This window comes from Poecilia reticulata, linkage group LG16 (assembly GCF_000633615.1).
Source record: "Poecilia reticulata strain Guanapo linkage group LG16, Guppy_female_1.0+MT, whole genome shotgun sequence".
In the NCBI taxonomy this organism is placed as follows: domain Eukaryota; kingdom Metazoa; phylum Chordata; class Actinopteri; order Cyprinodontiformes; family Poeciliidae; genus Poecilia; species Poecilia reticulata.
The window spans coordinates 26,415,913-26,429,174 of NC_024346.1; the positions used below are offsets into that span (position 1 = coordinate 26,415,913).

The window sequence follows — 13,262 nt, forward strand, 5'->3', positions numbered from 1 at the left end:
ATGGATGGATGGATGGATGGATGGATGGATGGATGGATGGATGGATGGATGGATGGATGGATGGATGGATGGATGGATGGATGGATGGATGGATGTTGCATTACTGACAATGGCCACCAGAGGGAATCAGACTATCTTTACCTGACTCAGTCTGTTTTCTAGTTCCAGCTGCCTGCGCTCAGTCTCACAGCGGACAAACTCCCAACTTTCATTCACTTCCTCCAACTGAGACTGCAGACCGTGCGTGTTGTCCCCAGACCCGGCCTCCAGCAGCTTCCTGCCAGCCTGGTTCAGAGACTCAATGGTGCGAACGTGAGACATGACATCATTACGCAACACCTTTGAGGACAAAACAAAAAGAAGACCAAAAGAAATGAGAAACTTGATCTTAAAACGTTTTTTTTTTTTTTTTAATTCAAAAGTCCATCACCGACCTTGTGCTTAGCCAGCTCTATTTCGCAGGTCTGCAGGTCCATGCTGATTGGCTGGTTGCCATGCAGTTGCTCGGCGGTTCTGGAAAGCCATGTGTGCAGCTCGTCCAGGGTGTTTTGAAACTGGCCCAGACCCAGCAGAGCACACTCTAACTGATGCTGAGCACATAACATGGATAGAAAATGTTCACACAATTATTGATAATTGTGACATTAAACCAAACATACATTCACAAAGTACCTCACCAGTTACAACTTGCTAGCATGGGGTTGAACTTCATGAAAGCCTTAGGGGCTCCTGGCATGCATTCAGCAAGATGTCAGAAACATTCCTTAGAGATTTTGATTCATTTTAACATTTAGCATTTTGCAGTTGCTGCAGATTTGTTAGCACGTCTCCTTTCCTCCCTAGGGTGTTTTATTGGGTGGATATAATGAATTCACTGTCATGTTCAGGACAATGAGTTTGAGATGATTTGTGATATGATGCAATGTCAAGTTGTAAGTTCCCACCAGAAAACAAGCATATTGTGGCCATAAAAGGTGGTCACTGAGAATTAATACTTAGACTGTTATGTTTAGACAGTGTTCACTTGGTGCTAAGAGGCCCAAAGTGTGCCAATAACGTGTCCCTCACACCATTAATGATCCTCCACCAGCATAAACTGATGATATTGTACAGAATGAATCTGTGTTTTGTGAACATTGCATCAAATTCTGACCATTAATTTTGACTCTTATCGCTGAAATCAATCAGGCGACATTTTTCCAATTATGTTATCCAATGTGGGGGACTTTATTAATTGTAGCCTCAGTTTCAGGTTTTGTAGACAATATTAATGGTATTCTGCTTCAAGATTTGATGTGTCGTACATTCAGAGATGGTTGTAAAAAGAAACCAACAAAAAACAACAATAGTTTACAATAGCAATAACAACGTAAAAATAAAAACACAAGCATGACATTAAATAGGTTTTTTTGACCAAATAGTTGCCCCTCACTCAATATTTTTGTTCTTTTCGTCACCCTTATATATAATCTTAACCTTAACCTAAATCTCTTCATACTTGGTCTGAACAATAGCAATAACAACAGTGAATAGTTATATTACTATGTAATGCTCAATGCATTAAGTTACTGTTATGTGATTGGTTGAGTCAGTACTTGTGTAAACAAGCAATTGAACAAGGTGCACCTGATAAAGTTGCTTGAAGGTGTATGAGTTTCACAGAAAAGTCAGCTATCTACCGCAAAATCCAATTACTTAAAAAGAAAGTAATATTTTAGTCAATAATGAAAATTAACATTTCTAGATTAAACAGTTCCCACCTGTCTGTTCACTGTCTCAGACTCCAGACTGTCCCACCTCTGTCTGAAGTCACACAGCAGAGAGAAGGAGCCTGGACGCTCCAATCCTGGAGACAACCGGCACACAAAGCGATGGTTCAGGCTCTCCATCTCAATCTTCTTCTGGTACAGCTCTCGCTTAAATTCCTGGGGCAGATAACAAAGGTTAAACGTGGGAAGAATATTCAGTTATTTCATGTTTAGTTCATGTATGAACTCACCTTTAGATCACATAGCTGCTCTTTGACTGCTTCCAGGTCAGTTCCCACTGTAAACTCCTCTGTAGATCTCAACTCCGCTGACTTTAACCACTCAAACAGGCCCTATTAGTGATATAGTCTTATTTCAAAACTTTAAACGCGTTTATTTACCTGCACTTAAAGATGGAAGTTGCTATTTGACATAAAAGCTCTGTGTATTGTATTCCAACACTGACCTGCATTGTATCTTGATAATGAAGCGCCATCTGCAAGGAGTCCTCTAGCTTCTTGTGAGAGTCGGTCCAAAGTTTGCTTAAATTGTTCCATGTGCAATAAAGCTTTATGACAAAATAAATAAAAGGTTTCACTTAACTCTGAATCAGAGTTAGAAAAGGATTCTACTGAATAAAACCTTCTTACTTCATCCACGCTCTTTGTGATGTCTGGTTTCTCTGTATCGCCACACGCTACCATCAGGTCCATTCCAAGAACGCCAAGAGTGTCCAGGTCTCCTTGCAAGCTGTCTATATCCTCCCTAAGCGACTAAAAGACGAGAAAGTTGTTACATTATGTTTTCTAACAGTGAAGTTTTTATCGTTTAAATGGTTTCAACGACAGACCTGCACGCTTCCGAGGCTTTGCCTGATTGTTTCAGAGTCTGTCAGAGAGGTGTTGAGATCCAAAATGGCCTGCTGCGTATCGTTAAGGGCACTCGTCATTTCGCTGACGTCGCTCCAATACTTCAAGGCGAGATCCAGAAGCTTCAGCAACCAGCTCTCCCTCTCCTGAGCCTGCTTGGAAGTCTCATCCCACATCTGGAACAGGCTGGATACTTGACCCTGAATCGCTAAAAAGCACAGACATCACAAAGGTGTTACTCTTTGCACAGCTATAAAGCACTCTGGGCTTGTAGTGTCTGAGACGAGAGTTACTTGTGCCAATTGAATTGTCCCCTGCCGCCTGAGTGTTTGCCAGCAGTTCGTCTGCCTGGCCTTTGACACTGTTGAGACCCAGCTCCAGCTTGGACAGCTCAGTAAGGGTTTGCTTGTTGTCTTGGATCTGTTCCTGGATCCTTGGTGTGAGACCTTGTAGAGAGGTGGGTGTCTGGATGCGACTGCGCAGACGGTCGAGACTCTCTCTGATAAGGGTCATCCTCTCATTCAGCTACACGATTGAAAGCAGACGTGAAGCCGCGTTCTTGTGGAAAAACTCACAAAGTGTCAGACAAAAAGCCTCCTTACTTGTGTGAATCGGGGTAAGGACTCCTCGAGGAGACCGGCGGTTTCTCGGACGCGCTCTCTGATGGCATTGTGTTGCTCCTCGGCCGCCGTCGCCTTCAGAGAGAACTGCTCACCGTGAGCGGGGTTCAGTTCTGACAAGCGCTTGGCTAGGACGCACAGGCGCGCAATCAGAGGTCGGTGTTCTGCTATCGACTCTCTGAGACCCTTTGCAAAGCAAGAAAAAAAGGTTTGAGAACAGTTCAGCAAGCTTATTTTTCTTTGCACATAGAATAAACTGAATGAAATGAATCTCTAAAATAGAAAGAAAATGAGGAGAAAACACATTCGGCCTCATTTTCAATCACAGAGCAAAACTTCAATTATTGTACATCAGGGTAACCGATACCCTGTTATTAAGTAGATTACATCAATGAATTGGGCTTTGGCAAATCGGCTCATTTGACCAATGAAAGGTGTTGGCATCCAAGGAATAAAAGGGCTTCTTTGAAGACCAGGACTATTCAAAGGGGCAAGTCTCTTCTACCTGCAAGAGGTCCTGTTGTTCCCGGAATGCTTCATAGCTAATTGTGCTCAGGGAGAGCTGGCCAACGAGCTTCTGGGTTTCGTCCAGCCAAGGCGACACCTCGGCCTGGCCCTCGGAGAACTGGGCCAGAAGCGACTGGGCATGCTCCAGCTGCAGGACCACATGGGCGTTGGTGGCTGAGGTGGTGTTGCAGTGTTCCTGTAAGGCTTCCAGTGGCGTCTAAATAGAGATTGAACTATTGAAAAGGGATATATATATGTATATATGCGTCATCGTGAAATGAATGACGCATATATTACCTGTAGATCTCCAGCTGCTCCTTCGTCACTGTAAGTCATCAAGATTTCAGCGATTTTCACCATCTTCTCAATGTTGAATTTGTGCTGAAGGATCTCTACTGCTAAAATCTAAATCAGATGACATATTTTGTTTTATTTTAAATGGAATTCCTAAACATTCTCTGTGTACTCGGTTTGACCAAATGCATTTATTTGACGGGTTGCACGTTGTTCTGACCTTCTGTTCGTTGAGTTGTTCTGCTATGATCTTTGGGTCCAGGTTAATTGTTTTAAGCTTTTCTAGATTGTGTGCGGTGTCTTTGAACCACGCCATCTCCTTCACCACAGCTTGTTCCAACTGGAAAACACAACCAGATGTTGGCAGGTCAATCGCATCATTGACTTTAAAAATGTAGAGGAGCTGTTTTGGAATTATTTCAAATACACACTGTAAAAAAAAAAACGGAATTAAAGAATCCCACAATAAAGTAGACATCAATACCTCTTTCAATTATTGTAGAAGTGCTTGATTGTGGTTAAGAAATAATTTATTAACCATACACTGTAAACCACTGAAGGGGGAGCATTTCCTGCTCCTCCAGTGCCGGTCTCAAGCCCGCATAAATGGATAGGAGTTGCATCAGGAAGGGCATCATGTGACAACATGTGAGCCAAAACAAAACCTCAGATCACCAAAATGACTGCCATACTGTATTAGCCCTGCTTAACCATGTAAGCAAAGTGATTTTTCACTAAATTCCTGGGTTTTTATATCTTGAATTAGCATGTTGTCTTTCTTCTTGTTTTTATCCCCACTGTTTAGTTCACTAAAAATGGAATTTCATTAAACAAAAAATGCCCTTATTGTGATTGTGAGTGCATTTTTGTATGCTTTTATATGCAGAGCACTCTGTAGACATAGAAGTTAAGATGGTTTGTGAAACTGAAAAATGAGTTTATCACACCGTTTTTGTTCCACATGACGTGTACCGACGCTCACTGACCGAAAACAGCAGTGCTCCTGTATCCAAATATCTCGTTTGGATTCCAGTTCTTGTCAACGGAAAACTCACCCTCTGTCTCTCAGCTGCACACAGTACTGCATCTCCTACGTGCGTCTGTGCTCCTGCTGCTCCCAGCAGCTCCCTCTCAATGCGGCCCAGCCACAGGTGGAGATCCTCCTGGCTTGAAGTGCAGCGGCTGGAGGCTTCCAGGGCCTGCTCCAGTCTCTGCAGCACATCCATGCTGCTCAGGTTTAGCACAGAGCAACGGATGCGCAGAGCATCCATCTTCTCCTGCACCTGCTGCGCTTCCTCAGCTGAAATGATAATGTTTGCAGTTAATTGCATAATAGCCTCACAACTCAGTACATTTAAGCATTATGCAGCCAACTTGCTTAAATTCAAGGCAAACATCAAAATGAGAAAGAAAGGGAACGGGTGAGCAGCTTGAAGTAGGGGTAATGCTGTTCTGCATCCAAATGATCAGAATCCCTCTTAGGCACCATTTTTTAAAAAATGTTTTATGGAAGATGAATGGCTGAATAGACAGACAGATGGATGGATGGACTTTAACAAAATTTCTTCAAAAGCATAAGTTTCCAGAGATTAAATAATATTACGGTGTACAGTACATCTTACCTGAAACTGCTTCCTTTAAAACTTGACCTGACATCTTTACTTTTCCAAGTTCAGCCATTTGGACTTGAATCTCTTCAAAAATAGCCTAAAAAACGATTAATATTTCTGAGTTAGCTTTATTTTTGTACCGAAAACACATAATTATAATGTTGAACATCTTTTTTTACTGTTTTCAGACGGTAAAACAGTAAATGACCACTGACAGCTGATTAAACCACAGCATTATGGCTAATGAGTACACATGGTAGGTCACTCACCTTGGCCTTCTCTGTGGCGTCCGACAGATGCAGCATCACTCTCTCGGCGTTTCTCAGCTCAGCCAGCGACTGTTCTACAGAAATGAACCACTGCTGCAGGCTGTCTACTTCTTCCTGGAACTGCTGGGCTTTGGGCAGAATGAGCTCCAGACATTCCCTCCTACCAATGGTTTGATAATTAATCAGCGAGGTTTCCGGAGAACGTGCAGCACAAATGAAGTGACGCATTACCACTAAAAGTGTCTGACCTTTTCTCTGCCTCCAGCTGCAGGGCCTCCCACTTCTGTTGAAGAGTGGCGAGCTTGACCTTTGCCCGCTCCCCCTCTTCTCCCGGGTGGGCCTCCACCAGCCGAGGACCCTCGACCATCACAGAGTCCATGCTACGCCTTCGGTCTGTCAGGAGGCGCAGCAGGAGCTGTGAAACCATAAAATATCTCTGGTTCTAAACAAACGTCTTTATTCACAACATTAAAAACATACAAATATTATTGTGCAGAAGATACACTTGCACATTGATGCCTAAGAAGAAACACCAGGGGTTAACACCTATCACAACCCTACACTTTCAGCCTGATTTCCATTAGATACACCGAGATTTGTCTCATGTTTCAAGCTTACATTGTCTGGACTGGTTTCATCCCCTCTAAAGAGGACATGTTTCTCATAGCCCACAGACATTTTCACAAAGACTAACTGAAGCTCATTGTTGCGTAGAACGCCACCTCTTCATCACTAAACAGAGCAGAGGTTATCTCACAAAGGAAACCCTTCCATACTTTAATCGTTCATTTTTATTCTACCTGTTTTAGAATATCAGAAACATTTCTTGAAAAAGAAAGCAGGCAATGTAGTGCTCTGAATGTCAAACCTTCTGTTCTTGAAGCTGTGCCTTCACCACTTTGACCTCTGAGGATGGAGGTTTCTGATTGGCTGTGAGCTCCCCTATCTCACTGACCCATGTAACCAAAGCATCCAGATTCTGAAGAAACATTTCAGAATTTGTGGAAGCATCCCTGAGTGCCAATGGAGATTTAGTTCCCTATGAGAATGAAAAGAATCATAGTTTAGGTAGACGTCAATTAAACGTTATGAGTTTAATTGTTGGCAATCCAAAAGTTTAAGACATACCCGCCACCTGTCCAAACTGGAACTCTGGTCTGAACTTGACTGCCCATCGCTCTGGAGCTGCAAAATAAAGCAAGTCCACGTGATGTTTCAGTTTATAAAACGTTACCACTGAAACAGAATCACACTGCGACAACCACAAACTATTGCTCTAAACAGAGAGATGACAGCAAGAAATTAAAGCTGAAAGGGTGATGGAAAGAAAGGAAAGGCTGAAATGACGGACAGATACAAATTGTCAAGTTTGAATAGCAGCGTCTCAACCTCAGCAAGCTCCTCTGCTACACCGTTCAGGACTCTAACGGTTCTGGTGACTATGGGGTTGCCTCCTTTATCTCCTGGAGGATACTCCGTCACCTCCACAATCTCAGTCACGGTCGTCTCTGTCACCTCGGTGACTTCGGTCACCTCGCGTGATGCAAGAGTTTTCCATGACCAGGGGCTTCCTTCTCTGGAGTCTCTCCTCTGGAAGCTGGCCCTCCTTTCTGCAGCAGTCAAGTCGTTGTGAGCAAGGGGAGATCTAGCAAACTCCGGCGGCAACGTCCTCCTCGTTAGTGTCCCATTTCGGGATGTTTTGATCGATGACGGGCTGCTATGCCAGGCATTTTCCAGGGTACTGCTACTTCTGATTGTGGAGGCAGGGGAGCTTTGTAGGGGTTTGTCTGAGATAGGCGTTTGAGCACCCTCCTCCCTCTTATGGTCAAATTTATCAACCCCGCTTTCTTTTTCCACCTCCTTTTCCTTGTTTCCATTCTCTCCGAGTTTATCCCTGGAGCCCTCGTCCCTTTTGACCACCCCATCTTGTTCGGAGGGTGGCCACTCCTTTCGTCGTTGGTAGCACTCCTTCAGGAAGCCTTCATCAGTCCTAACATGCTTGGATTTCTGGCCCAGACAACTGGGCCTGCTGATGAGATTACCCATAATCCTTCAGCCCACAGGCTATTGAGGCAATAGGTGAAGTCAGGCCCCTTGGCCATTCATGCAGATGATCCTTCAGCTACCTAAAATGAAACAAGGGGGCTCAGCATCGGTCATTATGTTCGTACAATGCTTTGCAAAAGCATTTATACCCCATGAAACATTTGCATATTTGGACATGTTACAATACAAAGTTTTCTGTTTGGATCTTATGTCAAAGACAAACACAGTGGTCAATAATTGTGAAACGGTAGGAAAAGAAGAAGTTTTAACATTTCTTTTACAAACATCCTTAAAGCTTGGCATACTGGAATGTGAACCTCCTCCCTGACTTTTAGCAGTTTTTCCTTCAAGATTGTCTTGTATTTAGCTTCATCCACATATCCATCAATTCTGACCAGCTTCACTGTCACTGCTGACAAAAATACGTGATCCATGATTCATCGTGAGGAGGCTGTTTTCTGTGTTTTATGCTCCATCGTCTTTTAGGTAGCTCCAAAATGTAGTGGCGTTTTGTCTGCCTATAGAACCTTTGTGTGCATGTTTGTTGTGTACCCCATTTGCTTTTGGCAAACTGGACTTTCATGGCTTCCTTTCAAAATTGTTTTCTTGACACATGATATGGTAAATAGATTGAATATATATTGTTTTTCTAATAATACTGATCACTCTAACTGCTGTTTATGCCAGAGCCACGTTCACTCAGTCACACTTGCAAACAAGCACACATTCAAACACTAACAAGCAATTCAGTAGGTAACTTGGGGATGAGTTTCTTGCCCAGGGGTACGTCGACATGTGGTGGGAGGAACCTGGAATCCAGCCAGTCAGTTTATTTATATAGAGACCAAATTGCAACAAATATTGTCTTAAAGCTCTTCACAGCACGATACCCACCCATCCCCAAAATTGTACCTGCTATGTAGTGGTCCATCAAATAAAATCCAATTAAAACTGAAGTCTGCGGTTGTAATGTGGCAAAATGTGAAAACGCTTAAGATGTCAGAGTAAATACTCTCCTATAATAAAATGCATTTTCATCACTATAATCCACACCTATAAAAAATGCTCTCAAAGCTTTCATGTAGCAAAGTTTGGTCCCAGGATTGCCCTGGTCTAAGCACTGAACGACAAGAGAGAACTAAAAATGCTTCGTGGCCTTGATTTTTCCTCTGCCCTTTCCTATTTTACGTCTGCACATTCTCCCAGCTATCTCGCATCAACCACTGAAAAAATTCTGCGCTTGAGAATCGCTGTGACAGCCTTGCGGAGGATCACAGTGTTGAGGCTGGCACAGACAAAGCAGTGGCAACCTGCCAACGCTCTCTGTAACTCAACTTGGATCGGCTCTGGGGAACCCTGTCGGGATCTGATGAAATATGACAGCCATAAAAACATCCCCTCCTTTCTTTATGGGACGACAAGTGAATGGGTGCTTTCGCTGCACTAGCCAAACCAGCTTCTTGTTTGGCTAATATTTGTATGATTCTACAAACACTCTGCTTAAGACACTGTTTGCTGTTCCCTCACTTTTGTGCCGTCATTGTTTTGACAGAGGTTAAAGGTTAGTGCAATTATCCTGACAAAGACCGTCTGAGGTGAGCCCGTCAGGAGATCACAGGGAGGGTTTCTGTTTAAGCAAAGTCCTCCCTCTGAGATGAGGTTACGCTGCTCAATTCAGAACTACATAGGTCAGCCGAAGACATGACTGGTGACTAATGATCTGGTTCAGGATTGAAGGGAGGGGGTCATCTAAAAGGAAATTAGAATATTAGCTTTCAAGACGTCTTTAGATTCCTATTTTTTGCTGTGTGGATACATGTGATGGTCATGCTGAATGAATGACAGAGGTTAAAGGTTAGTGCAATTATCCTGACAAAGACCGTCTACAGTAACTGTAGTTACTTACTGTAACTACAGTAATCTGAATCTGCAGATTATTGACCAATAATAATAAGTCTCGACATCCATCTAGAACCGATGTCTTGGTCAAACACTGTTTCTCAACCCTGGTCCTCAGCGCCCCCCTGCTCTGCATGTTTTAGATGGGCCTCTATTCCAGAACAGCTGATTCAAATGATTGCATCACCATCAAGTGCTGCAGAAGCCTGTTAATCACCTAGAGATACAATTCAGGTGTGTGGCAGAAGGGAAACATCTAAAACATGCAGGGCAGGGGGGCGGTGAGGACCAGGGTTGAGAAACACTGGAACGAGATTTATAGGTGATAATGACATGCTGATTGATAAACTAGAAAAGTGGCTTGGAATCCAGTGATGTTTTAGCTTACGGTTTAGATCTTATAAAGGAACCTGGGACTACTTTTTGTCATTTTCCAATTCTAAAGCTGAGCAAATGGAAAAAAGACCTGTGGGATCCCTCAGGTCTCTGTTCTCGCGACACTTTTATTCAATATCAGGATCATCCAGAGCTGACCCATCTATCCTGCTAGCACCGTTAAGGAACATGTCAACATCTGATACCATATCTTTGTTGGTGGCAAATATTTTTTTGATTTCTGTGTCACCACATAACCACAGTCCCTGTCACTGATAGTCATTAAGTTAGAATGTCCAGAACATCTGTTAGGAGGAAGGTCATTATTTTTTCCAACCTCATATAAAAAAGTCTAAAGTTGTTGTTTTTGGTCCCAAAAAATGCTAGGTTTGATTAGCAAGGTGGAGTGAGGATAAAGAATTAAAGCATTCAAGAAAATTAGGTGTTGTTATAAAATCAATAAGCTGACTACCGGTTTAAAAAGACACTACTTGAATAAAGAACCAAAACAAGACACCAGATTAGCAACTTGTGGTTTTGTTTTTAGTGGGTTAGATTATTGTAAAGGTGTCTATTCTGGTTTCTGTAAAAATCCAATCAGGCACCTGCAGCTCATCCAAAATGCTGCTGCCAGAGCACTGACCAACACCAGGAAAACGGATCATATCAAGCAAGTCCTTAAGTCACTGAATTAGCTCCTTATTTGTAAAAGGATATATGTCAATAAGAAACTCGATGGTCAGAAACTGTTGTTTCTTACAGCAGGTTTGCAGAAATGTTTATTGAAGCTTTGCTGTAAAGTCAAAATATTATGTTATCAATCCATTCGTGTATTTCTTAGCTGCAGCTAAAGTGAGGCTTTTATTTTAGTTATCCCTTACATCTTGTTTTCATTGTCGTTTACTTATCCTTTTTTCATATTTTCCCTATAAAGCACTGGAATTTTCTTGTGTATTAAAATGCTATAAATAAACTCGTCTTGCCTGCCTCGCCTTACCTTGCAGGGAAATGAAATTATGCTGAATCTGCAGAACAACAACAGCAACAAAGAAATTATGCTGACATTGGCCAAGAGAAAGTCTCACCAAATAACATGTAAACCTGAACGTTTTCAATCATTCAAACACATTAAAGTGCATTTTTTCGTGAGGCGAGAATGTAAAGATGACCTACTTTGATATGATGACTCGATGTGCATTGGTAATTGCCTGCGTTACGCCCGTCTCTGCTGAGCAGATGACGCCGTCCCGGGGTTCACGGGGGAGCAACACAGTCGGATCAGAGTGATGCCCAGACAAAAGCCTTAGCCTCAAGATCAATGATTACTTAGTTAGCTCAGATCCCCACCCAGCAGTCTCCTGAGGAGAGCAGTGGATGTCAGGCTGTGTCCCACATGGGTCACCAGTTCATCAGAGAGGGTGTGCAGCTTCTGGTTACTGCGCCACATGTGTGGTCGTCTGCTAAATTACTCATTTGCTCTTTGGTGAGAACACAGTACGTATTAAGATGTGCTAACTGCTAAATTGAACACTGGGATGCTATTATGACTATGCTTACCTCCACTCTACCCTACAATGAAAGGACTACAGAGACGGTAAAGAGGAAGGTTTGTTCAATCACAATAAGGCATATCCAGTAACAACACTATGACCTACATTTGTTTTGTTCAATGAAAACAAGACAAACTCCGTCATTAAGCCTCAAGTCTGATTCTGAAATGTTTCTCACCTTCTACATAATTGTTAGAAAGATAATGAAGGAACCCATTTCAGTGGTTTCATCATATAGTACATGACCAAACCATTCCATCACTTAACCTATAGAGAAACGGCTCTCTATTAGGTTTCTCTGCTTTCAGCTTTGATTTATGACTGCAGTCCATTAAGGAATTAATGAGGTTAAGGCCAACATTAGGAGGGTTTCTCCAAAGCATAACAAGATAAAATTGAAAACAATGTCAGTTGTAAATGCAAATTAAATAAACAGCATGTTTCGATTTTACGTTTATTTCGGCCAGAGTAGATAATTTGGCCGAACAATAAGCCACAAATGGGTATCTGTGTAATCCCTAATGTCTTACATGTTTCTAATTTAGTCAGTCTAACGTCTCAAAAACATAAACTGTTTCAATTTACAGCCAGACGCAGAACAATGACAGCAGAAAGGCCCATAATGTTGTTATGCAGCTGCCTGTTGGTTTTATCTTAAGGGAGGTCTTGAAGTAGTAATCACTGGAGTGGTCCCTAATCAAAGATGGCAGCTGTGCATTTTCCCATGAGACTCATAACATTAAAGGTGGATATATAGTGCCAGGTCAGGTGTTCCATTCAAACAGCACTGTGAAAATCACATCTTAGATTGTCTTAATGAAATTACCGGGTTTTTTTTTTTTTTTTTTTTTTTTACAGATTTGTTGGCTAAATGAAAACCTAATTAAAGGAAGAAAATCTAATGACAAAACACAATTGTCAATACAAACTGTTGAATATAAGACAAAAAAAAGTAAATAAAAAATGCTCACAATTGAATGTTCCGTTCACATATATGTACTTACAAATGGAGAATTTTATCTTCAGATGAAATATTTTATGCAGTTAAAGTAACTTTGAAGTAAAAACGTACTTTCCTTAATTTAACTGACCGATAATGCCTGGAGCAGTCCCTCTCTGTGTCGGACCTGGGTACATTTAGGCAGTTTTGGCGGTTAGAAACCCACGTGAAATCACACTTACCCAAAAAGCAGATCAGACCCCAACGGCATGAGTCAAGGAATCCGGCTGGCCCTCAGTCACCATTCAAAAGGGTGAGAGAGAGAAAGAAGAAAAAAAGAAAACGTCTTTGTTTGAGCATCCTTTGAACGGCCTCTGAGCCCCAACATCCCAAACTGAAGCTTCCTCAAACACGTCCGCGCGCATGCTCCGGTCCGACACACAGTCAGGTTCCACTCATTAAACCACGCTCCACGTACAAACACACTTTCCAAACACGCTCGCACATGCCCCGATAAACTCCTGCTTTTCCCGTT

The 13,262-nt window shown here is 42.3% G+C and overlaps 1 protein-coding gene across 2 annotated transcripts in view; it reads right to left on the reverse strand.

Moving 5' to 3' along the window:
• macf1b (microtubule actin crosslinking factor 1b) overlaps window positions 1–13,262 on the reverse strand; it is a 36,691-nt gene that overhangs the window by 13,961 nt on the left and 9,468 nt on the right. The window contains exons 1-20 of one of the 2 annotated variants that reach the window (XM_017309430.1): window positions 12,970–13,256; window positions 7,307–8,043; window positions 7,046–7,102; window positions 6,786–6,956; window positions 6,166–6,332; window positions 5,918–6,077; window positions 5,661–5,745; window positions 5,094–5,338; window positions 4,259–4,378; window positions 4,042–4,149; window positions 3,743–3,961; window positions 3,220–3,423; window positions 2,911–3,142; window positions 2,599–2,825; window positions 2,399–2,521; window positions 2,215–2,316; window positions 2,000–2,101; window positions 1,761–1,925; window positions 435–590; window positions 142–339 (exon numbers count right to left, since the gene is read on the reverse strand). In XM_017309430.1, coding sequence (XP_017164919.1) covers window positions 142–339; window positions 435–590; window positions 1,761–1,925; window positions 2,000–2,101; window positions 2,215–2,316; window positions 2,399–2,521; window positions 2,599–2,825; window positions 2,911–3,142; window positions 3,220–3,423; window positions 3,743–3,961; window positions 4,042–4,149; window positions 4,259–4,378; window positions 5,094–5,338; window positions 5,661–5,745; window positions 5,918–6,077; window positions 6,166–6,332; window positions 6,786–6,956; window positions 7,046–7,102; window positions 7,307–7,963 — 3,498 coding nt within the window. In that variant the 5' untranslated portion in view covers window positions 7,964–8,043; window positions 12,970–13,256. Of the gene's footprint in view, window positions 1–141; window positions 340–434; window positions 591–1,760; window positions 1,926–1,999; window positions 2,102–2,214; window positions 2,317–2,398; window positions 2,522–2,598; window positions 2,826–2,910; window positions 3,143–3,219; window positions 3,424–3,742; window positions 3,962–4,041; window positions 4,150–4,258; window positions 4,379–5,093; window positions 5,339–5,660; window positions 5,746–5,917; window positions 6,078–6,165; window positions 6,333–6,785; window positions 6,957–7,045; window positions 7,103–7,306; window positions 8,044–12,969; window positions 13,257–13,262 lie in introns of those variants that run through there. The other variant, XM_008431980.2, reaches the window with a different exon arrangement.